Source organism: Protobothrops mucrosquamatus, unplaced genomic scaffold, assembly GCF_001527695.2.
Source record: "Protobothrops mucrosquamatus isolate PMUCROS unplaced genomic scaffold, P.Mucros_1.0 scaffold1541, whole genome shotgun sequence".
In the NCBI taxonomy this organism is placed as follows: Eukaryota; Metazoa; Chordata; class Lepidosauria; order Squamata; family Viperidae; genus Protobothrops; species Protobothrops mucrosquamatus.
Window position 1 is genome coordinate 157,670 of NW_015387711.1, and position 22,539 is coordinate 180,208.

A 22,539-nucleotide genomic window follows, 5' to 3' on the forward strand; every position below is an offset into this window, starting at 1 on the left:
TCTCCCTCCCTCCCTCCCTCCCTCCCTCCGGCAGAACCGTGTAGCTAATTTTTTGTTGCCCGGGCCCAGAACAGACTTCCGGAAGCGGCATCCACACAGAGAACCTGTCGTTCACACATTTGAATCCCACCACTGCCTGGATGACATCAGAGGCATCAAACTGAAAGTGATTCATCTCAGAAACTGATAGGGGGGGGGAAGGAAAGTATAAAAGGAGAAGTCCTTTGAACTGAGCTCAAATCTTAGGGACTTTACAGACTTATTTAGGGAGCTTTCTTAGAAACAAGGACGACTCGGGTGCCTTTGTCAGGATTCTTGGTGATTTCCCAGCTAAGTCCCATCAAAGGTTTCTAGATTGGCCAAAGTTGCTTAGTGCTGCTCTATACGCAGGCCTGATCCTTCAGCACCACTGCTGCTCCTCTGGCCTTCTCAGCCATGACCATTAGCTGAGAAAATGAGCAGGAGAACCTCCATGGCCAACATCTGTTCCTAGAGAGAGGCAGCAGAAGACACCCTGGCCCTCCATGAATTTGGTAGGGTGGGGGTCAGAGCATATTCCAGCTCTTTGGGGGGGGTTCTTATTAGCAAGAACCTCATAAACATTCAGAGATGTGTAGAGTTTCCTAACCTTGGCCATTTTTGGGTGTGAGGACTTCAATTCCCAGAATTCCACTGCCAGCGTGGGCATTGATAAGAATTCTGGAAGTTGGAGTCCATAGGTCTGCTCCTGCCCTCCACAAGAGCCTAAAGACTTGGCTCGGCCAGTTGGCTCTCCACCTGATTTTATGACCATTTTTTGCCATGGTTGTTAAGTGAACGACACTGCCATTAAGCAAACTCGGCTTCCCTTATTCAACTTTGCTTGTTGGAAAGTTGTGGGAAAAGTTACAAATAGCAATCGAATGACCCCAGCAGGTTACAACCGTCGTAACCTCACGTCCATTGTCTGAATTTGGCTACGGTAGTCGTAAGTGTGAGGACCAGTTGTAAGCCGCTTTTTTCAGTGTCGTTGAAAGTTTGAACAGTCATTAAACGAATGGTTGTAAGTCAAGGGCTACCTGTAAAAAAGCAACTGCCCCAGTGGGCGATTGTACACAAAGACAGGTCCAGTTCCCCTGATTTGTGGGAATTTTCTGCCTCTGTTCCAGGAGTTTTCGTAACTCGCACCCAGATTTGGAAATGACAGAATGCATTGTTGTGACAGGAGGGAGTGGCTGCTCTTCCAGCTGGAACCAGACAGGCAGTTCTGCATTTTATTCTTATCACTGTCCCACAGGGCATCTGTCTACAGCACAGGAAAATATTCATGAAATGGAGGGAAAAGAAAGAAAGAAGGAAGGAAAGAAAGAAAGAAAGAAAGAAAGAAAGAAAGAAAGAAAGAAAGAAAGAAAGAAAGAAAGAAAGAAAGAGAAGGAATGAAGGAAGGAAAGAAGGAAGGAAGGAAGGAAGGAAGAAGAGTAAAGGAAGAAAGAAAGAAAAGAAAGAAACAAGAAGGAAAGGAAAGGAGGAAAGAAGGAAGGAAGGAAGGAAGAAAGAAAGAAAGGAAGGAAGAAAGAAAGAAAGAAAGAAAGAAAAGAAAGAAACAAGGAAAGGAAAGGAGGAAAGAAGGAAGGAAGAAAGGAAGGAAAGGAAAGGAAAGAAATAAAGGAAGAGTAAAGGAAGGAAGGAAGAAGGAAAGGAAAAGAAAGAAAAGAAAGGAAAGAAACAAGAAGGAAAGGAAAGGAAAGGAGGAAGGTAGGAAGGAAGGAAAGAAGGAAGAAAGGAAGGAAAGGAAAGAAAGAAGGAAAGGAAAAGAAAGAAAGAAAAGAAAGGAAAGAAACAAGAAGGAAAGGAAAGGAGGAAGGTAGGAAGGAAGGAAAGAAGGAAGAAAGGAAAGAAAGAAAGGAAGAGTAAAGGAAGGAAGAAAGAAGGAAAGGAAAAAAAGAAAGGAAAGAAACAAGAAGGAAAGGAAAGGAGGAAGGTAGGAATGAAGAAAAGAAAGAAAGAAAGAAAGAAAGAAAGAAAGAAAGAAAGAAAGAAAGAAAGAAAGAAAGAAAGAAAGAAAGAAAGAAAAGTCTCCTGAATTGACTTTAGAGTTTCAGAGTACAGCCTTTGGCCTTATGGACTGAAGATAAGATCATTAGAGAGGCAAACAGAGCAGACAAGGACATTGATCTAAAGCCAATGCACTGGCCAATGAACACCCTGTCAGAAGCCAGCATCCAGATCACCTTCTGTTTCTCTACCAGCATTTGGGTTACTTTATTTTTTTCTTTTCTTTTTCCTCTTCAGATTGCAGAACTAAAGCAGACTCTCGCCCAGGGGTGCCTGTGAGGACGAGGGAGGTCAAAAAGTCCAGATGCACCTACAACTGTGCAACTGAAGCCATTTTTTTTCCCTGTGCAACACCCATGAACTAGAGATGGGGCATTGTTAGCCCTGCGAGGTAGTCCAGAGGAGAAGCACCACAATGAATCCTTGCTTTATTTTTATTGCAAGTTACATTAACAGAATCACGCACATCTGAAAGTATTTTTCCCTTCTCTCTTTTTTACCATCTGGAAAACCGGCTCTGTGTGTGTGTATGTGTGTGTGTGTAATTCCCTTCTGATAGACTTCCCACACCCTCCCCCCTTTCCTGGGCTAAGCCATCATTTGCATGACAGTTATCTAGATTCTAGCTGATCCTCCTGTCTCCCTGGGCCATTCCCACATCCCATTACAGCCATCGATTCCCAGGTTGTCGTCACCATCTTGACTTTTTTGACCTCCTCCGAGACCCTGCTGCCTCCTATCCTCAATTCAGGGAATCCTCGACTTACAACAGTTCATTTCGGGACCGTTCAAAATTACCATGGCATTGGAAAAGGTGACTTATGACCGTTTTTCACACTTACGACCATTGCAGCATCCCCATGATATAAAATTCAGAGGCTTGGCAACTGACTCATATTTATGACGGTTGCAGCATCCCTGGGTCATGTGATCGCCTTTTGTGACCTTCTGACAAGCCAAGTCAATGGGGAAGCCAGATTCACTTAACAACTGTGTTACTAATATAGTAGTAGTAATAATAAAATAAAATAAAATAAAATAAAATAAAATAAAATAAAATAAAATAAAATATAATAATAAAATAAAATAAAATAAAATAAAATAATAAAATATAAATAAATAAATAAATAAATAAAGAAGTTGGAAGGGACCTTGGAGGTCATCTAGTCCAACCCCCTGCTCAGGCAGGAGACTCTATACCAGTGATGGCGAACCTTTTAGAGATCAAGTGCCCAAACTGCAATCCAAAACCCACTTATGTATCATCGGGTGCTGGGTGGGTGTGGCCCATTGGGTGGGCGTGGCAGACAGGGTGGGACTAAAAAGTACAATCAATGAATTCCAACTTTGTGACATCTTTTTTTTCGTGAGAAGTTGAAATTGACTGATTGATTGAACCTTTTTTTTTTTTTTTGCATATGGCGGCGGAGGCCTAAAGAGAAAAGGTTTTATAAAACCCAGCTGAAGACCTAGGACTGGGGTGACGGCGTGCGTGCCCACAGAGAGGGCTCTGCGTGCCACCTGTGGCACACGTGCCATAGGTTCGCCACCACGGCCCTATACCATTTCAGACAAAGTTCAGATTAACTTAACAACTGCAGTGAATCACTTAACAACTGTGGCAAGAAAGGTCGTAAAATGGGGCAAAGTTCGCTTAATAACTGTTCAATTGTGGTCATAAATCGAGGATTTTACCTATACTACCCTTCTCTCCTCTTCATAATTGGTAGTGAAATACCTCTTCCTTCCTCGTTGTTTAATCTCATTTACGGCTGGTTCTCCCGAGTGCCAAACCAAGAGCAAATATTATTTCAGTCCACTTAGCTCTTGGCAAAAAGTTGCATCACGCAGAAAGGCATGTTAACAGGAAACGGATAAACATAGTTATGATTTGAGGTTTAAGAGACAGGTTTCCCTTTCTTTCAGAACAAATGATGACTTGCACAAACAGACACACACAGAGATACCATCAATTACATTTATTCAGCTTTTCCTGGCGTGATCTCATGGGTGTGTGTGTTTCCAAAAGATAATTTAACATAAAATAATAGGCTCCCGGGAACATCAACAACTCCCCTCTCCCCAATTTGTTTGGTCCTGAATTTTGCAGGTCTTTGAGGATGTGTCTGGTAGGTAGATAACCCCTTTGATGGGGCTTTTTGGTAACATAACAGTGGTTGTGTGGATTAGGTTAGATTGTTGTTGGAGGTAATTATGCTGTTATTGTGGTATTGTTTTGTTTAGTCAGACTTTCAAGGTACAGCAGACTCTATATAGGAAAGCTAGAATTAAGCTTCATTGTTCTACTACAGCATTTTTCAACCTTGGGCACTTTAAGATGGGTGGACTTCAACTCCCAGAATTGCTATGCTGGCTAGGGAATTCTGGGAGGTGAAGCCCACCCATCTTAAAGTAACCAAGGTTGAAAAATGCTGTAGTAGAACAATGAAGCTTAATTCTAGATTTCCTATATCTATATTTCCATTAAGAGATATAAGAGAAATGACATCTCAATCCTTGGAAAGATAATGTGAAGAAAAAAAAAGACTAACTTACTTGGTCTGTTGTGTGGATGTTGGGGGTTTTAGGGGTGGGGATTGTGGTGGGGGGAGTGTGTTGGGGATTATGTGTGTGGGACTTGGTTTTTGGGTGTCAAGTAAATTTCGTTGTATATGTATACTATGTACGCACATACAATGACAATAAAGTATTTATTTATTTATTTATTTATTTTATTGTATGTGGTATAAAAGAAGCAGAAGGAATGCTGGCTGGGGAATTCTGGGAGTTGAAGTCCGTACATCTGAGTTTGAAGAATAAAAATCCTTGAGCTGTGAGATGTTAAGGCAATTTAGGAGAATCATAATATTCCAGATCCTTGGGAAGTACTTGATAGGTGGATAAAAATGCCAAATCGAGTCTAAACATCTGGCTGATTGTGTGGTCAACAAGAACAACAACAACAACACAGAACACACACAAAAAAAGAATCAGTTAAGATTTGCAGGGTGGAGTTGGTTTTCCTGCCACCTCCTTGCCTGCCTCCACAGGTATTTATTATATGGTAGCGTAAATAGCCATTTCCTCTATTATTAAGGCACAAATAATATATAATTATTAAGTAGCAATGATGGCTGCCAGTTGTGGGGAAAATTGAAGCCACTTGAATGGAGAAACGGACACGAGGGAGTTCCCTCTTTCTGCTATTCTTCCTGCAAATGTAACTACAGGTAGGTTACAAACATTTGTTTACCAACCAAAGTTACAACGGCACTGAAAACAGTGACTTATGACTGGTCCTTGCACTTACGACTGTCCCAGCATCCCCCTCAATCACGTAACTTGGCAACTGTCACATATTTACGACGGTTGCCAGTGCTTTTTTTGAAAAAAAAAAAAAAAAAAGAAAGGTGCCGGAACTCATACACTTCATATAACCCACCTTGCCTACCCTACAAGGTTCCATCCAAAAAAGGTGCCGGAACTCCGTTCTGGGCGTTCTATGAGAAAAAAAGCCCTGACGGTTGCCATATCCCAGGATCACCTTTCCAGCCGGCTTCCGCCAAAGTCAATGGAGGAAGCCGAATTCGCTTAACACAATCCACTTAACAACTCAGTCCTCAGGGGAATTCTGGGAGGTGAAGTTCACCTCCTCTTAAAGTGAGAAAGTTTGAAAAAACGCTTTAGAGCAGGGGTAGGCAACCTGAGTAGTGAACCCTACAAAATTGCCTTCTGCATTAGAAAATGGCAAATGTTTTGTCAGAGAGCCTACAGTCAAGTCTTCGTTCCAAATTTGCTCAGATGTTTTCTATAGATTTGTCTAATCCCCCTTTGCAGACTTCCATGGTGATGTCCATCATCATCATCATCATCACCACCACACTGCAGAGTCTTCCCAGCCTTCCCCAACCTAATTTATTCATTTGTTCAATTTATTTGCCGCCTGTCTTGATGTGGGGCTACTCTAGGAGGTTTACAATAATAAAAAGGAAGAAAAATGAAAGGAGTGTTAACAGGATGGAAGTAAAATAATAGAACAATAAAATAAACAATGGCAAAGGAACGCAATGAGAATAATACATCAATATGATAGCCAAAGAGATGGATGGATGGATGGATGGATGGATGGATGGATGGATGGATGGATGGATGGAAAGCAGAGAGCGAGGGATGGTGGGGAGGTTGAGTCTCCATCAGTCCAGCTACCTGTAATGTGGAACTTTCACATTTTATCTCCAGGCCAGCTGGCAGAGCCAGGTCTTCAGGCTCTTGTGGAAGAATAGGAGGGTGGGGACAGATCTTACCTTAGAGCAGGGGTAGGCAACCTTGGCTCTTTTATGACTCGTGGACTTCAACTCCCAGAATTCCTGAGCCAGCCATGCTGAGGGGAAAGGGAGAGGTTTCCATGCTGAGCCATGCTGGCTCAGGAATTCTGGGAGTTGAAGTCCACAAGTCATAAAAGAGCCAAGGTTGCCTACCCCTGCTTTAGAGGTTTAAGTGCTGGCAGGCCTGACAAACCCGGCTTTAGATCCAGCGTGGTGGGCAACTTATAACAGAATAACAGAGCTGGAAGGGACCTGGGAGGTCTTCTAGTCCAACCCCCTGCTCAAACAGGAGACTCTTACAGAATCATAGAATCCTAAGGCTGGTCTAGATCTTCCAGCAGTGCAGCAGGGCCCAGAATGCGTAATGCTGGGAATTGTAGTTCAGCATCATCTAGAAACCTCCACTCCCCCCCCCCACTAGTTCTTTGACATAAACAGTCAGAAGTATTTGAACTTGTCTGCCAAATAAATGAATAAATAAATAGCAACCTTTGCACCCAGTTCTCTCCCTGCTTGTCACAGAACAAAATAGAATAAATTTATTGTCACTTTAAATGTACACTCATCGGCATCCATTACAATGAAAACTTCGTTGCATACAGCTCCCAAATAGAATAGAATAAACAGAACGGCAACTTTATTGTCCCTTGGAACGTACACTAATCGGCCCACACATTAAAATGAAATTTCGTTGCGTACAGCTCTCGAACAGAATAAGTAGAATAACTTTATTGTCACTTGGAACATTTCATAAAAATGAAATTTCCTTGCCTACAGTTCCCAAACGGTCACCCACCTCCAATATCACACTACATAAATATGACCCCCCCCCAAAAAAAAATAAATATTTGCATATTACCCACATATATTCTATATATTCATCTGGGCCTGTTGTGAATTTCCCACCTGTAGTAAGTTGTCATTTAAGAAGCCACCTTTTCTTCCCCCTGGCAGGGCAGAGCCCTCCCCCCCCCGCCCCCGTCATAGCACAGCTGGGATTTTCCTATTCTTCCCCCCCCCGCCGCCCCCAATCAACTAAGAGCAAAACTGTCCAGGGCAGTTAGTTCTCTTCCCCCCCCCCTCCAAACCCCTTCCAGCAAGCGCCGTGACGTCACCGGTTTTGTTTTTCCAAAGCAGTGTTGTAAAACTTGTTTGAAAACCAGGAAGCCGAGCGGCAGCTCCTGCAGGCTGACACTGCAGGCTGAAGCAGTGGGAGAAGCCGCTCCACTTCGGAGCAAGGAGGAGGAAGGCACAGGCACCCCCCCAGCAGGACGGCTGGCCGCCGGGGGCTTGCAAATTGCAAGAAACGGGGCCCCCTTAACCAGGTGAGTGGCAGCTGCCTATCACCTGGGGATAATAAGACATCCACCACCCCCCACGATGACAAAGGGTGATGGAGAGAGAAGCCCGGAGTAGCTAGGGAGGTGAGTAAAGGGGGAGGAGGATGGAGGAAAAGCGGGTGCGGAGGGTAGAGGAGAAATAGACCCCCCCACTCGCTCCCCCACCACCTGGTTGAGGAGGAGAGCATCTGATTGGATTGGAAAAGGGAGCAACTGGATCCAGGAAGAGAAAGTAGCTGCCTGCTTTCTCCTTGGATGAGAGTGAATGAATGCACTCTGTACATGATCTCCTGATCATCCAGATTCAGCCAATATGCCCAGATGCTGCTTATATAGACAAAGTGTGTCTTGTTGTAGGTTTGTACAGAAGATCCGTCCAGCTCCGAGGGGCCAATGTCCCGCAAAGCATTCCGTGTAACTATAATTCATTTAAATTTTAAATATTACCCCTTCGCTGAAATTAATAGACACCTAATTTTAGACATCATATTTGATATAATTTTAATGTTTACCTTATCAGTTAATATTGTATGGGCAATAGCCTGGATTTCACATATGAGATGTGAGTTATTATAACAACTGTAGTTTAACTTGATGTTCAATTTTATTCGTTCATTATCTGGTCCTGGTCTTGGACCCCAATAAATTGGATTGAATTGATTGAATGAACGCTCTGCTCTACTCTGAGAAATATCTCCGGTATCACTCCGAGGAATGAGGGAATCTGGCTTTGGATGTTGTTGAACGCCAGGCATGGAGAACTTGGGAAGGGTCAAAGATAATGACCTTGGATTCCTGGCAAATGGGGCAGATTGTCTGGGGTTCATCCCCTGGGAACCCAGGCAGAATGGAGCGGTTGGTGGGTCTCCAAATAAGGTACTATTTCCCCAGTAAGTTGGATTCCTTCTGTGCAGCGTTCCAGGGTTTGAAGCAAGCATTACAAGACCCATTTGTTGTTTCTGGAGTTTGAAATGGGGATTGTGGAGTTGACTTAAAAGCTTTCCATCCGTAGAGGAGATGAAAGTGGCTGCGGGTCGCTCTGGGATCTGGAAAGCTCCAGAAGGGGAATCAAAAGGGATTCACAGGTTAAAAGAGAGCGTCTCTCATGCTTGAGAAGAAACATTGGCAAGTTGTGACAAGGATGGCTGTCAGTTAGGGGCTGCTCTGAGCAACGTTGACTTTTCCCAGGAAAATTTGCATCTCTGGCTATGGGCTCGTAATATGACGCGAAGGCAGAAAGGTGGTTGAACAGGCAAATAATGATCAAGAATTCTGGCAGGTTGGAGAAGATTGCACCATAAAAGAAGTCGTGTTGGAGCCCAGCCAGCAGGCAATTTCGTCCTGCTGGGCTGTACCGAGACACTACCACCATCGTTTTCATGTGACATGTGTGTAGGTTTCTCCCTTGCTCAACCGGCTTGAAAATAGCTGAGCAAAGCAGATTATCCCAGCGGCCTATTCGGGGTGCCACAAGGATCTAAACCAGATGCTAAGTTGCTGGAGCAGAGACAAATCTCTTGCTGAAGGGGATTTTTGACGTCAATCTGGCAATGCTCTTGCCACAGATCATGGGCTTCAAGTTGCTTTCTGGCCCCGTCTGAGAGACAATTTGTCATTTATCCTTAAAGCAATCCAGAAAAGTCAGCCAGGGTAAGTGAACAGCAGCTTGTCCAAGGTCTTAATGGAGAGTGTCTTGGGCCAGATCAGAGATTTGATTCCTTCTTTCCCACATATAAAACCTGCGACTTTATTTGAGGTTCTTGGAGTGGGTCTGCAACAACTAGCCACAGTCAAATCCGCATGGCCAACGCGCCACAGGAAAATTTGCCGCAGGACTAGAGTTACACTAATATATATATATATATNAACAGTACAATTATTAAAAACAATAATAATAACAACACTTTAATAATTAAAAATAATACTAAATAAAATATTCTAACCTTTATACAACCATAATACTCTAAAATTTACTCAAAAACCAAATGATATTTTTTAGTCCCATATTTACGCTCAATATAATCTATCCATCTTCTCCAAACCAAAATATATCTTTCTTGCGAGTAATCCTTCACATAAGCGGAAATCTTGGCCATTTCTGCTAAATTCGAGACTTTAAGTGACCATTCTTCTATAGTAGGTAAACGTTCCGTTTTCCAATATTGAGCTACTAATAGTCTTGCAGCAGTTATAAAATTCAGCATCAATTCCATTTCTTTTGCATCCAAATCTTCCATAATACCCAACAAAAATATCTGCGGCTTAAACTTTTATCTTTTTCTTAAAAATATTTTGAGTAAGAGTTATACTAATATTGAAGGAATACTGGAAGAGAAACCTTAAAGAAAGGATCCCGAAGGAGAGAGAAAATGAAATGTGGATGACAAAAAGTAAAATATTTTAAAAAATATCTTAAATAATTAAATTGAATTGTTGAATTGTCCTGCAGTGAGTTTTGCTGTGGTGAATTGATTGTGATGATTTGGTCATGGCGAGTTGTTTCATTCCCACTTAGAGTTGCCATTTTCGGTTGGTAAATCACACAAGAGATGGGAATTATTTCACGTGTGGAGGAGGAATTTTCATTTGGTTCATGCCATTGAGGTTGTCTAGCTATCATTAGACGTTTTTATGCAGACGATGGAGGACTGTCTCACAGGTTGATGTTCTGTCCGGTTTAACAGCATTTTTCAACCTTGGGAATTTTAAGATGGCTGACTTCAACTCCCAGAATTCTCTAGCCAGTATGGAGCACGCTGGCTGGGGAATTCTGGGAACTGAAGTCCACTTATCTTAAAGTTGCCAAGGTTGAAAAATACTGATTTTAGACTATGATGCATAAAATTTCACCCCCACTAGGAGAAAACACATTCTCCTGTGCAGGTAGTCCTCAACTTACAATCCTTCATATAATGATCATTCAGTTACAATGGCATTGAAAAAAGTGACTTACAACCTGGTCCTCACACTTACGACCATTGCATTATCAGTGATAAAAATTCAGGTGCTTGGCAACCAACATATATTTACGCCGGTTGCAGCGTCCTGGGATTATGTGATTGCCATTTGTCACATTCCCAGCCAGCTTCTGACAAGCAGTCAAGTTGGATGCTGGATTTGCTCAAACAACCATAGGATTCATTTAAGAAGTGCGATGACTTGCTTAACAACCGTCACAAAAAAGATTGTATAAAGTTGGCCGCGACTCAATTTTAGTTGCTTTGCTTAGCAACATATATTCTGGTCCCAATTGTGATCATTAGTTAAGCACTATCTGTCCTCAGAATACAAAAAAAAAAATCATATGAAATAGCACAAAGGGTCTTCTACGAGATTGGAAGTTTACCAATGGGCTTCTTAATTGTAACTTTTGCCAGCTGGGAAATTCTGGGAGATTGAAAAATTCTGGGAATTGAAATCTCCACCTCTTAAAGTTGTCAAGGTTGAGAAACGATGATCTAGAGCAGAGGTCCCCAACCTTTTGGGCACCAGGGACCGGTTACATGGAGAGAGGTTTTTCCACAGACCGGAGGGTGCGTGGTTTTGTGTGCTGCCTGCATCCTGCGGATAGATCTTTACTTGTTTGTGTGGACCGGTTGCTGGCATGCCACGGCCCAGTACCGGTCCATAGACCGAGGGTTGGGGACCCCTGATCTAGAGGTTTGACATTCTTCCATTTCCGTTTCCAGATCTTTAGATAACAACTGCTTATTTGTGTAGAGGTGTTCCTCTTCTTTTTCAACATGAGGATATGTGCTGTTACAAAACCCCACCTCAGAACAATTACTTTTATTTGTACATATAGCCACACAGATTTTAGGACTGCGGAATCCATGAATGAAAGCTACACATGATTATTATCTCTGGATTTATTTAATTAGGTAACATTCCTGGGGAGGAAGGCATGGGTTTATTCACTCTGGATTAGATTCTTGGGCAAGGAATTATAGGAATAAATTATAAGGTGGGGCTGTGGGCTTTGATCTTCCTAAAACAAGTTAAAAATTGTTTGAGATTTCACTGGAGACCAATGGACCACATTCCTAGTGCGGTACAGTGCACAAATGTCTTAATTGTTAAGGTGGGCCTTTACAGAACTCTGCAAGGTGATTTTCTGGGTTAAATTAAGCAAATACAGAAAAAGGAATGTGTAGCCAGGCTGCCAAATATTTAGTTAATTCCTGCTCCTTAGCAGTAGCTAAAAATGTTGAGGTGTGTGAGTCAAATGATGGTGTTGGTCATCTTCTAATGAAGAGTTGCATTAATTAGCTACCACAGAAAGCTTAGGGACCAACCACTGGCGTTTTATCCCTGCTAAGGGTGGTTACCATACCTAACAGAGGTTGAAGAAACAACTGTTTTTTTTTTATTTACTCTGCTGTGTGTGAATGTATATATAATCTTTCTCCTGCTTTTAAAAATATCTAATTAAAGGCCAGGTAGCTAATGATAAAATAAAACAAACAACAATAAAAGGGAAAGGAATCTGTAAATACATGTAAAATAAGTTTTACCCTGAAGCCAAAGGCTGAAGTGAAAATACGATCCTAAAAAATAAAATGCTCCTCGACGTACAGCCACAAAATTTCTATTGTTAAGTGAGACATTTGTTAAGTGAGTTTTGCCCCCTGTTACGACCTTTCTTGTCACAATTGTTAAGTGAATCGCTAGTTGTTAAGTTAGTGACCCGGTTGTTAAGTGAATCTGGCTTCCCCATTGACTTTGCTTGTCAGAAGGTTGCAAAAGGGGATCACACGACCCCGGGGACGCTGCAACCGTCGTAAATAGGAGTCAGTTGCCAAACATCTGAATTCTGAACCCGTGAACGTGTGGATGCTGCAAAAGTTCAGCTGTGAAAAAAGATTGCAAGTCACCTTTTTCAGTGCCCTTGTAATTTTGAGCAGTCACTAAATGTACTGTTGTAAGTCAAGGACTATATGTGTTGCTGAGAAAGAAAGGCACTGCACCACAAAGAAAGAAAAAGGAAAGAAAGAAAGAGAGAGAAAGAAAGAAAGAAAAGGAAGGAAGGAAGGAAAGAAGGAAAGAAGGAAGGAAAGAAAATAGGAAGGAAGGAAGGAAGGAAGGAGAGAAAGTAAAAAGATAGGAAGGAAGGAAGGAAGGAAGGAAGGAGAGAAAGTAAAAAGATAGGAAGGAAGGAAGGAAGACAAAAGCATTCTAATAACCATTTTCTCTTTTTTCCCCTCCATCTCTCTCTCTTCCCTTTAACCTCTAATTGCTACCTGACGATTTCAGATTATCCTTTGGACTTCTGTGCTCATTACTCATTTTTATTTGGTTCATTTTAATTATATTTTAAAGTAGTTTCCCTTTTTCTTCCAAACCTCTATTCTAAACGGCTTAGCTTACATGTCTGTGGGATATGTTGTATATAAGAGAACCGATCCTGCTTGAATTTAATTAGGCCTCACCAGTCAACTTTTCCATTGCTGCGTCCTCTATACTCCAATTACACTTTGCCAACCTTGTATTGTCAGCAAGGTTGATGTATGTGTGTGTGTATCTTAATGGCTTTATGCTCTCTTCGATGGCCTGATTGCTCTAAACATGCCTTAAAGAGAAAAGGAAGAACGCAAAATTCCATGAGGATAATATCAGCCACCAGCCTCACCTGTCACCTGCCTTTTGTTTCTTAATCCTAAGGAACGGGGGGGGGGGCCTTTAGCAGGTATGCATTATTCATAGGCCACTGAGTTCTTCATGACAACACTTTTATCAGTGAGTAGAAATAAGAGTGAGTTGCAGTATACCTACTCACTCAGTGTTTCTCAAACTTGGAAACTGTAAGACGTGTGGACTTCAACTCCCAGAATTCTCCAGCCTTCCTCATGACTTCAGTCAGCATGCTGGCTGAGGAATTCTGGGAGTTGGAGTCCAACTTGAACCCAAGTTTGCAAAGCATTGAGCTAGCGGCTAGCCCAGGGGTAGGCAACCTTGGCTCTTTTATGGCTCGTGGACTTCGACTCCCAGAATTCCCGAGCCAGCCACGCTGAGGGGAAAGGGAGAAGTTTCCAAGCTGAGCCATGCTGGCTCAGGAATTCTGGGAGTTGAAGTCCACGAGTCATAAATGAACCAAGGCTGCCTACCCCTGGGCTAGCCCATCTCACAACCTGTTTAGGAAGTCAGCTCCTATCTTGGTAAGCAGTCTTCTTAAAGAAACTGGGGCCTGGCCAACCCTTTCTATATTTAATCAGTATATTTATTTACATCCGCCTTGTTCCATCCTGGAACTCAAGGAGGCAGACTGGGCGTTCTGAAAAGTTAGCCTGGTGAAGATCTGGTCCACCCACTCTGAGTAGCTTTTATTTGTAAATGTCCATCTATGCATTTACATCCCTTATTCAACTCTTATGCAAATCTATGCTTATTTTAGGAGGAGCTCTTCTTTTGTCTCATGTTAGAAGTAGCTCTTAGTTGCAAAGTAGGACCTGCAGTTTCTACCTTTTTCATAGACTGTCTTCTACTGTAAGTCCCATTACCTTTGTTTCCAATTTCCCAAACCCAGATTGGATGACAAAAGAGATTCTGGGCGAGGAAGGGAACAGACAAAGGAGCTTGCATGAAACAAAATGGATAAAAGTGATGGAAACTCAGATATTTTTTATGGATTCAAACTATGAATTCAAAAGGTGTAATTAATCTGGACAAATTCACACCATACAATATACACCTAGATTGTCATGTGTCTGATTAACGAAACACTTCAAAGAACTTTCAGGCATTTTTTTTTAACCTAAAAAGCTTTTATTAGTTTTACAGAGTGTCAGCACAGCATGGTGGATGCTAAGATCTGAATTTCCCTTCTTTTGCACATAACATTCCAGGCATTTCCCCTCCACTATTTTGGAGTCATGATTCACATCTTCCAATTAACTTGGAGGGCAAAGATTCACTTCCGTTTCTTTTTCCCAGGCTTTCCTTATTTTCTCCTCCCCTTTCCCTGTCACCTGATTTAACTCTAAAAATACCAGACAGTTCTGCATATATTGTCAAAGCAAGAATATTCAATATTAGCAGCGTTGACATAGATATTGGGACACACAATACACAGCATTAAGCCAGTTGGCATAACTTGCCTAGCTGATGTATAGCTGGGTGAGCACATTATGCATTCCCACTGGCTCCTGTTCGGCATTAAGATTTAGAGCGGTGTTTCTCAGCCTTGGCAACTTTTAAGATGTGTGGACGTCAACTCCCAGAATTCCCCAAGCAGTATTGCTCCAAAGCACCTGAGGGTGAGACAAGAAGGAACAGGAAGAAGATCATTAAATCCTAGAACTAAGGAGAAACAATCAATCAGTAGAACGGCTTGTCTTCAGCAATTGTGGATGCCCCATCCCTGGAGGTTTTTAAGAGGAGATTGGATGACCATCTAAAATGGTGTAGGAGTTTCCTGCTTGAGCAGAGAGTTGGACTAGAACAGTGGTGGCGAACCTATGGCACACTTGCCAGAGGTGGCACTCGGAGCCCTCTCTGTGGGCACGCGTGCCTCGCTCTTTGGCTAAGTTTTCGCAGGAAAAAGACATTTCTCAAGCCCCTTCCTAGCCAAAATAAGCCTCCAGAGCGAGCGCGCTGTTTTCAGCTTTGAATTATATCAAATCTGACACCAGAAACAGACTAACAGATGACCTGAGTGCTGCATGTGTTGCTTTCAAATTACAAAGTATGAGCCAAGGTTAGACAAATTACCAGCAGGCATACAACAGCAAAAATCACATTAATTGTTCAAAAGCGTGCCAAATGCAAACTTTTACCTTTCAGTAAAAAGTTGTTTGTGTCATTGAAAGCTTTGTTATTGTGTTTTTCTTTTAAGACAAAAGATGTTTCTAAACTAAAACCTCAGTATTCAGATTAAATTGCCGTGTTGGCACTTTGCGATAAATAAGTGGGTTTTGGGTTGCAGTTTGGGCACTCGGTCTCTAAAAGGTTCGCCATCACTGGACCAGAAGACCTCCAAATCCCTTCCAACTCTGTTATTCTGTTTTGTATCTTAAAGTTGCCACGGTTGAGGAACACTGGATTAGTGGGAATTAGGTTTAGATCTGATCAACCCAACTAGCTTGTCCCTTGCGTGTAGGGCCACGGAGCAGTTCTCAAAAGCGAGAATGCACCTCCTCTCTCTCTCTCTCTCTCTCCCTCTCTCTCTATCTCTCTCCCTCTCTCTCTCTCTCTCCCTCCCTCTCTCTCTCTCTCCCTCCCTCTCCCTCTCTCTCCCTCTCCCTCTCTCTCCCTCTCTCTCTCTCTCCCTCTCTCTCCCTCTCCCCCTCCCTCTCCCTCTCCCACTCCCTCTCCCTCTCCCTCTCCCTCTCCCCCTCCCTCCCTCCCTCCCTCTTTCTCTCTCTCTCTCTCTCTCTGATCAGGACATTGCAGCATAGTTTTAATTTTGGTTTTGTAATGTAGTATTAACAACGTTACAGGAAGGTACAGCCTCCGAGTCACTAATGGGGTGACTGGGCTCCCTAGGAAGGTGGCTACTCCCTGTTTAATGGGCATTCATGACTCTTTGCAATAGTGGCAAATATCTGTAGCTCCGGTGTAGGATGAGGGTGAAGGTTCATTCTCCGAGCTTGTGAGTTGGTTTCCAAACATTTTGTTAGGTAACATCTTTAGCAGAGTTGACACTGTCACCCCCTAAACTCCGCTGAAGACATTACCTAGCCTGGTAATGAAACATTTGGAAACCAACCCACAAGCTCGGAGAACGAACCTCCACCCTCATTCATGACTGTGCTACTGGCACACCAGAGAAACATGTGTCCTGGGGAAATAGCTGACTGTCCCAAACATCAACTGTTCAATCATAAATTGGTAGAAAAGACTGGCTTTGCACAAGACATTAAGCCATAATACATTGATTCGAAACAAGCCAAGTTTCAAATGGGTTACTTTGGGGTCTTTAAACATCTCAGTATTATCCAAACACTGCCTGCCCAGCTATTCCAGACTGCATCTACTAATTCTGCCAAGTTATGATGTTTTTTGAACTCTGTTGAATAAACCACAATTGTCGTAATCAACACATGAGCCTGAGCCTTAAACCTTGAGTTACAGTCTCCAGGGCCTGGTTCGTACAACCTACTAAGCCAAAATTGAAAGTCGCCATTCTGCTCCACCGATCTTCATGTTGAAACTCCTAATTGGGGTTCACAGCAAAAGGGATTTCTGGATGAAAATTAAAGGGGCACGAAGGCCTACATTAAATGCCCCAAAGGATTTTTTTTTTCTAGCTCTACACAAGATGCCGGTTTGTTTCTGTTGCTCTTCAGGCTCTTCTCAGTCTGTTTCTTGGCATCTATGAAAAACACTGACCTTGTTATTATTTTTGTCCTACATGAAGGTATCTCAAGTGGAAAGAAAGAAGCTAGGAGTGATAACAAGGGAGAAACTCATGTGCTCTTCAAGTGAGGTTCATTGTCCCTCAGTAGATACTCAGAAGACAATTTCTGGAATGTCCTAAGCTCTAACCTCATGTCTGCAGGTGGATGCTGAATTACACATGTTGTACACTGGCTAGTGTTGTAGTTGTAGTGCTAAGATAGGGACGGGAAAAAAGTATGGTCCAGGGGACCATACCAACATGTTTTTTGTGACCTCCAAGAACAGCCGAGTGTGGTGACCCCAAAATGTGCAGCTTTGTTTGAATTTGGTGGGATAGTTTAAGGGCTAAAATAAGTCTCTTGGGTCTTAGAGATGGCAGGATGCTATAGTGATGAAAACGTTGAACTAGGACAGAGGTAGGCAACCTTGGCTCTTTTATGACTCGTGGACTTCAACTCCCAGAATTCCTGAGCCAGCCATGCTGAGGGGAAAGGGAGAGGTTTCCAAGCTGAGCCATGCTGGCTCAGGAATTCTGGGAGTTGTAGTCCACGAGCCATAAAAGAGCCAAGGTTGCCTACCCCTGAACTAGGAGCAATTAGACCCAGGTTCTAGGTCAGTGATGGCAAACCTTTTAGAGACCGAGTGCCCAAAATGCAACCCAAAACCCACTTATGCATCGTCGGGTGCCGGGTGGGTGTGGCCCATTGGGTGGGTGTGGCCCATTGGGTGGGTGTGGCCCATTGGGTGGGCGTGGCTGCAGTGGTAACAGACTGGATGGGACTAAAAAGTTCAATCAATCAATTCCATCTTTGCAAGATCTTTTTTTCCAGCGAGAAGTTGAAATTGACTGATTGATTGAACCTTTTTTTTTTTTGCACATGGCGGCGGAGGCCTAAAGCGAAAAGGTTTTATAAAACCCAGATGAAGGCCTAGGACTGGGGCGACAGTGCGCGTGCCCACAGAGAGAGCTCTGAGTGCCGCCTCTGGCACCCGTGCCATAGATTCGCCACCACTGTTCTAGATCATCCTCAGCCATGGGAACTCCTGGCAAGACTTTGAACCAGCCATTCCCTCTCGGTCCAACATCCAAGGTGGGTGGTGCTGAAGGTACTGAGCTAAGAATGAGAAGATCCAGATTCTAATCTCTCTTCACCCACGGAAGTTGCTGGGGAGGACTTCAGACTGCCTCTTAGCCCAACATGTTCACCAGAATGCTTGGGGACAAAATGGAGGAAGGACTGTTGTGTTTGTCTTGAGCACTTGAAGAAAGATGGAGTATAAATTAGGTCTATAAAATCAATGTTGCTCCTTAAAATTCCTGAATACCCCCTTCCCCTCCTCAAGCTGGCTCTATCTCCACTCACTTTTGGGGAATAGTCCTCCATCTGTGGAGCTGTGAACCTCTTCTCCAGGGTATGGAGGTCACAAACAGTGTCGGGGTCATGGCTACCCCTTGGTTTTTGAAAGCTATGACCACGTTCCTTCAAAATCTTGTATGAAAATCAAAATTCAGTTTCATCCCCACTGAAATGTTCTTCCAGTAGGATAGCCCTGCAATCATTTCCTGCTGCTTATCAAGTTAAAAATAACAGCAGGGTTCCCTACTTTTGCAGATTTCTGGGGGCCACATTCAAGGCTAAAGAAAAGGTCCATCAAGGGGGTCAAAAAAGTCAAGATGGTGGCAAGGACTATGTGACCAGAGCTGTGCCCCTTTTTTTGAATCTTTCTGCCAATGGCTCGGATCTAGGATCAGGCCACTTTGCCTCGGCAGGTAGAAAGGTGGAGTCAGCAAAGTGTGGGGAGATTGAAGAAAAAAACAAGTCGGGGCCTGTTAATGACATAAAATGAGTGTATGGATTCCTCTGAGAAATGTCTTCACTGATCATCTACTTCCTGGCGTAGGTATCCTTGACTTGCAACCATTCATTTAGCGAGTGAATGACACTGAAAAAAGTGAATTATGACTAGGTCTCCCACTTACAGCAGCAGCATCTCCATGGTCATGTGATCAAAATTTTGGTGCTCGGCAACTGGCCTGTATTTAGGATGGTTGGGGTCATGGCGTCATCATGTCTGACCATCCCAGCTGGTTTCTGACAAGCAGAGTCAATGGAGGAATAGCAATAGCACATAGACTTCTATACCGCTTCACAGGGCTTTACGGCCCTCTCTTAAGCGGTTTACAGAGTCAGCCTGTTGCCCCCTGACAATCTGGGTCCTCATTTTACTGACCTCGGAAGGATGGAAGGCCGAGTCAACCTTCAGACGGTCAGGATCGAACTGCTGGCAGCCAGCAGAATTAATTTTAGGGAAGAAGATGCCTATTTATTGAAGATGTGCAAGTGAACCATGTGCCACGCTGGGTGCAAACAGATTTAGGATTAAAACGGTGTGCAATTAACAGCCATCAGGAAATAGACCCATTTGGCTAAACCTGGGATCATTGTTTTAAAGCATATACAAATCAGAAGAACAAACAAACAAACAATAATTGATGAGTTTACCTAAAATTAAATTAAGCTTCCTTATTTCAATAAGCTTTGTACAAGAAAATTCTCTCATGGACTACAGTTCAGATTTTTATTTTCTTATTGTGTGTTAGATACTGACATATCTTTCCTCCTCCTCCTCCTCCTCCTCCTCCTCCTCCTCCTCCTCCCCCCCCCTTCGGATGTCAAGCCGATGTACTATTCTTATTTATTTAATCTACATATACACCACTTAGTAACTGCAATTTTCTGGGCAGCATCCAATATATTTTTATGCGGTTGTCTCACCAGTGTGACATGTACTGTGCCATCTGTGCTTAAGCAGGTGAGGCTGACAAAATGCACATTGCCCTGAGCCGTGTGCGAGTAACTACCATTGTTAGCCTGCTGAAAGCTTTGGGCAAGATGCGATGTTTTCTCCTCCTGAAGTCAAAAGACCAAGGATCAGTTCGCCTCTTGTCCCAAGCATGGGGATCATCATCCATGTGTAATTGCCTGAGGTAAAGATATGATCATCTCTGTAGGTTTTATCCAGTGGTGGGATTCAACCGGTTCGCACCACTTCGGCAGAACCGGTAGCTAATTTTTTGTTGCCCAGGCCCAGAATGGACTTCCGGAAGTGGCATCCACACAGATAACCGGTTGTTCCCATATTTGAATCCCACCGCTCCTTCCTTCCTTCCTTCCTTCCTTCCTTCCTTCCTTCCTTCCTTCCTTCCTTCCTTCCTTCNTCTGTTTTTTTTTTCCTTTATGAGGTGTTTTTGTGTTCAAAGGGCGTTTCTTGCTCAGGAGACCAGCCTCCCAAGAATGTCAGAACCAGTTTCTTACCTGTTTATTTATGTAACACTTGAAAAAAAAAAGTGTCCGTAGAGGGGGAGTATAACAGATTTAACACAACATCAGTGTGCTGAGTTTAACATATAAACCCCCGTAGGTCAGGGGTCTTCAAACGTGGCCCTTTTATGACTTGTGGACTTCAACTCCCAGAATTCCTCAGCCAGCATGCCTGGCTGAGGAATTCTGGGAGTTGAAGTCCACATCATAAAAGGGCCACGTTTGAAGACCCCTGCCCTAAGGGTTTGGGGCTGACTTGATAATGACTAGTTCTGAACGGACCAAACTTTCTTTCCGTTCACACAAAGTCTTTCAATCATTTCCCGTTTTTTTCACATGTTCGTTTTTCTGTTTTGTGCACTGGAATAGTTGGACTCCACCTGCGGGATCTCAGCAGAATTAGCCACAGGGCAGATAACAATTTAAAGAAATAACAATATTTTTAAAAATAACACCAAGAGTGAAAGGATAACATTCATGATTCAACTTGTAGAATCACCAGAGGAAGCGCGCACATAAACACACAGACACAAACGCACGGACGATTTTGTAGGGTGTCTAGAATGTGGTATGTAGCCCGAGGTTGGCATAGCTGATCAAGGATTCTATCTTGGGCGAAACATTTAAAAGTAGTCCTTGATTTACGATAGTTTGTTTAGTGACTAAAGTTACAACGACACTGAAAAAAGCGACTTACGACTGTTTTTCACACTTAAGACCGTCCCAGCTTCCCCATGGTCACGTGATCAAAATTCTGACGCTTGGCCACTGACTCATATTTGTGATGGTTGCAGTGTCCCAGGATCATGTGATCCCCTTTTGCAACCTTCTGACAAGCAAAGTCAAGAGGGAAACCAGATTCAGTTAACAATGGTGTTACTGACTTAACAACTGCCGTGACTCACTTAACAACTTGCAGCAAGAAAGGTCGTAAAATGGGACAAAACTCACTTAACAACTGTCCTGCTTAGCAACAGAAATCTGGCGCTCAATTGTGGTTGTACGTCAAGGTCTACCTGTACTATTGGCTGGTAACTGATTTGTGGACTTACTCAAAAGATTGGACTAGACCAGGGGTGGGGAACCTTGGCTCTTTTATGACTCGTGGACTTCAACTCCCAGAATTCCTGAGCCAGCATGGGGGAACTGTGGCCCCTTCATGACTTGTGGACTTCAACTCCCAGAATTCCTGAGCCAACATGGCTCAGCTTGGAAACCTCTCCCTTTCCCCTCAGCATGGCTGGCTCAGGAATTCTGGGAGTTGAAGTCCACGAGTCATAAAAGAGCCAAGGTTGCCTACCCCTGGCCTAGACCATTGTGGGAAATCTACTGTATTCCAGATATTGCTGAAGTATAATTTCCAAGAACCAATATGGGAATTGTAGTCAACCAACATGTCAACTGTTCTCCGCTTAAAGGCAATTTCTTCGGCAAGGAAGCTTGTCACAGAGACTCCTTAATTAAATCAGAAAAGGCCAGAATTAAAAGAATTCCAGCAACACAATCTTTTCCTACCTATAACCCAGATATCTCCAATATATATTAGGGCGGAGCCTTCCTCACTTCTCTTTTTTCTTTTTATTGTCGTTCGGTCAAACTCCTTACATTTGTGACGGAACTGCCTCTGTGCTTTACAGCTGCCAGGCCCGGGGTCCGTGAGCTGTTGAAGACAGTCAACCCCAAAGCTATGGGGCTGTTCAACCAAGCCGAGCTGTGTCCTTATCCAGCAGCCTTGGACAAGGGTCAACTTCTGGACGAGCAGAAATGCAGCCAGTCGCCAGATTGCGAGGGTTCCCCGGCTCCGGGCAACGCCGAAGGGGACTCCCTTTCTTCTGAAAACGATTCCCCGCCAGGAAGTCATTCCAGTGGCTGTGTGGAAGATGATGAAGCCAGTAGCACAGAGAGCGCCCAGCATGGGGTGAGTATTGGCACCCAGTGCTAAAAAAGCTTTACCTAATTCTTCTTTTTTCTTAACGCCCAAACTCATAAAGCTTATAACTCTCCTCATCTTGTTCTGGTTTAAGTAATGAATAAAAACATACCTCGTGGGATCCTTGGTGCTCTCTGAGCTTGGTCGTTTTCTTGTAGACCTTTCATGACCCAGCTAGGCAACATCATCAGTGCTAGAGGGAATGGGGTTTGCAGGGAGGAGGAGGAGGAGGAGGAGGAAGGGGGGGGGGG

At 43.4% G+C, this 22,539-nt stretch overlaps 1 protein-coding gene across 1 annotated transcript in view; it reads left to right on the forward strand.

Moving 5' to 3' along the window:
* The first annotated feature begins 22,013 nt into the window (after nucleotides 1-22,013).
* PHLDB3 (pleckstrin homology like domain family B member 3) overlaps nucleotides 22,014-22,539 on the forward strand; it is a 4,309-nt gene continuing 3,783 nt past the window's right edge. Inside the window, exon 1 of the mRNA XM_015822377.1 lies at nucleotides 22,014-22,276. Within this exon, the coding sequence (XP_015677863.1) occupies nucleotides 22,046-22,276 (231 nt within the window). The 5' untranslated portion in view covers nucleotides 22,014-22,045. The remainder of the gene's footprint in view (nucleotides 22,277-22,539) is intronic.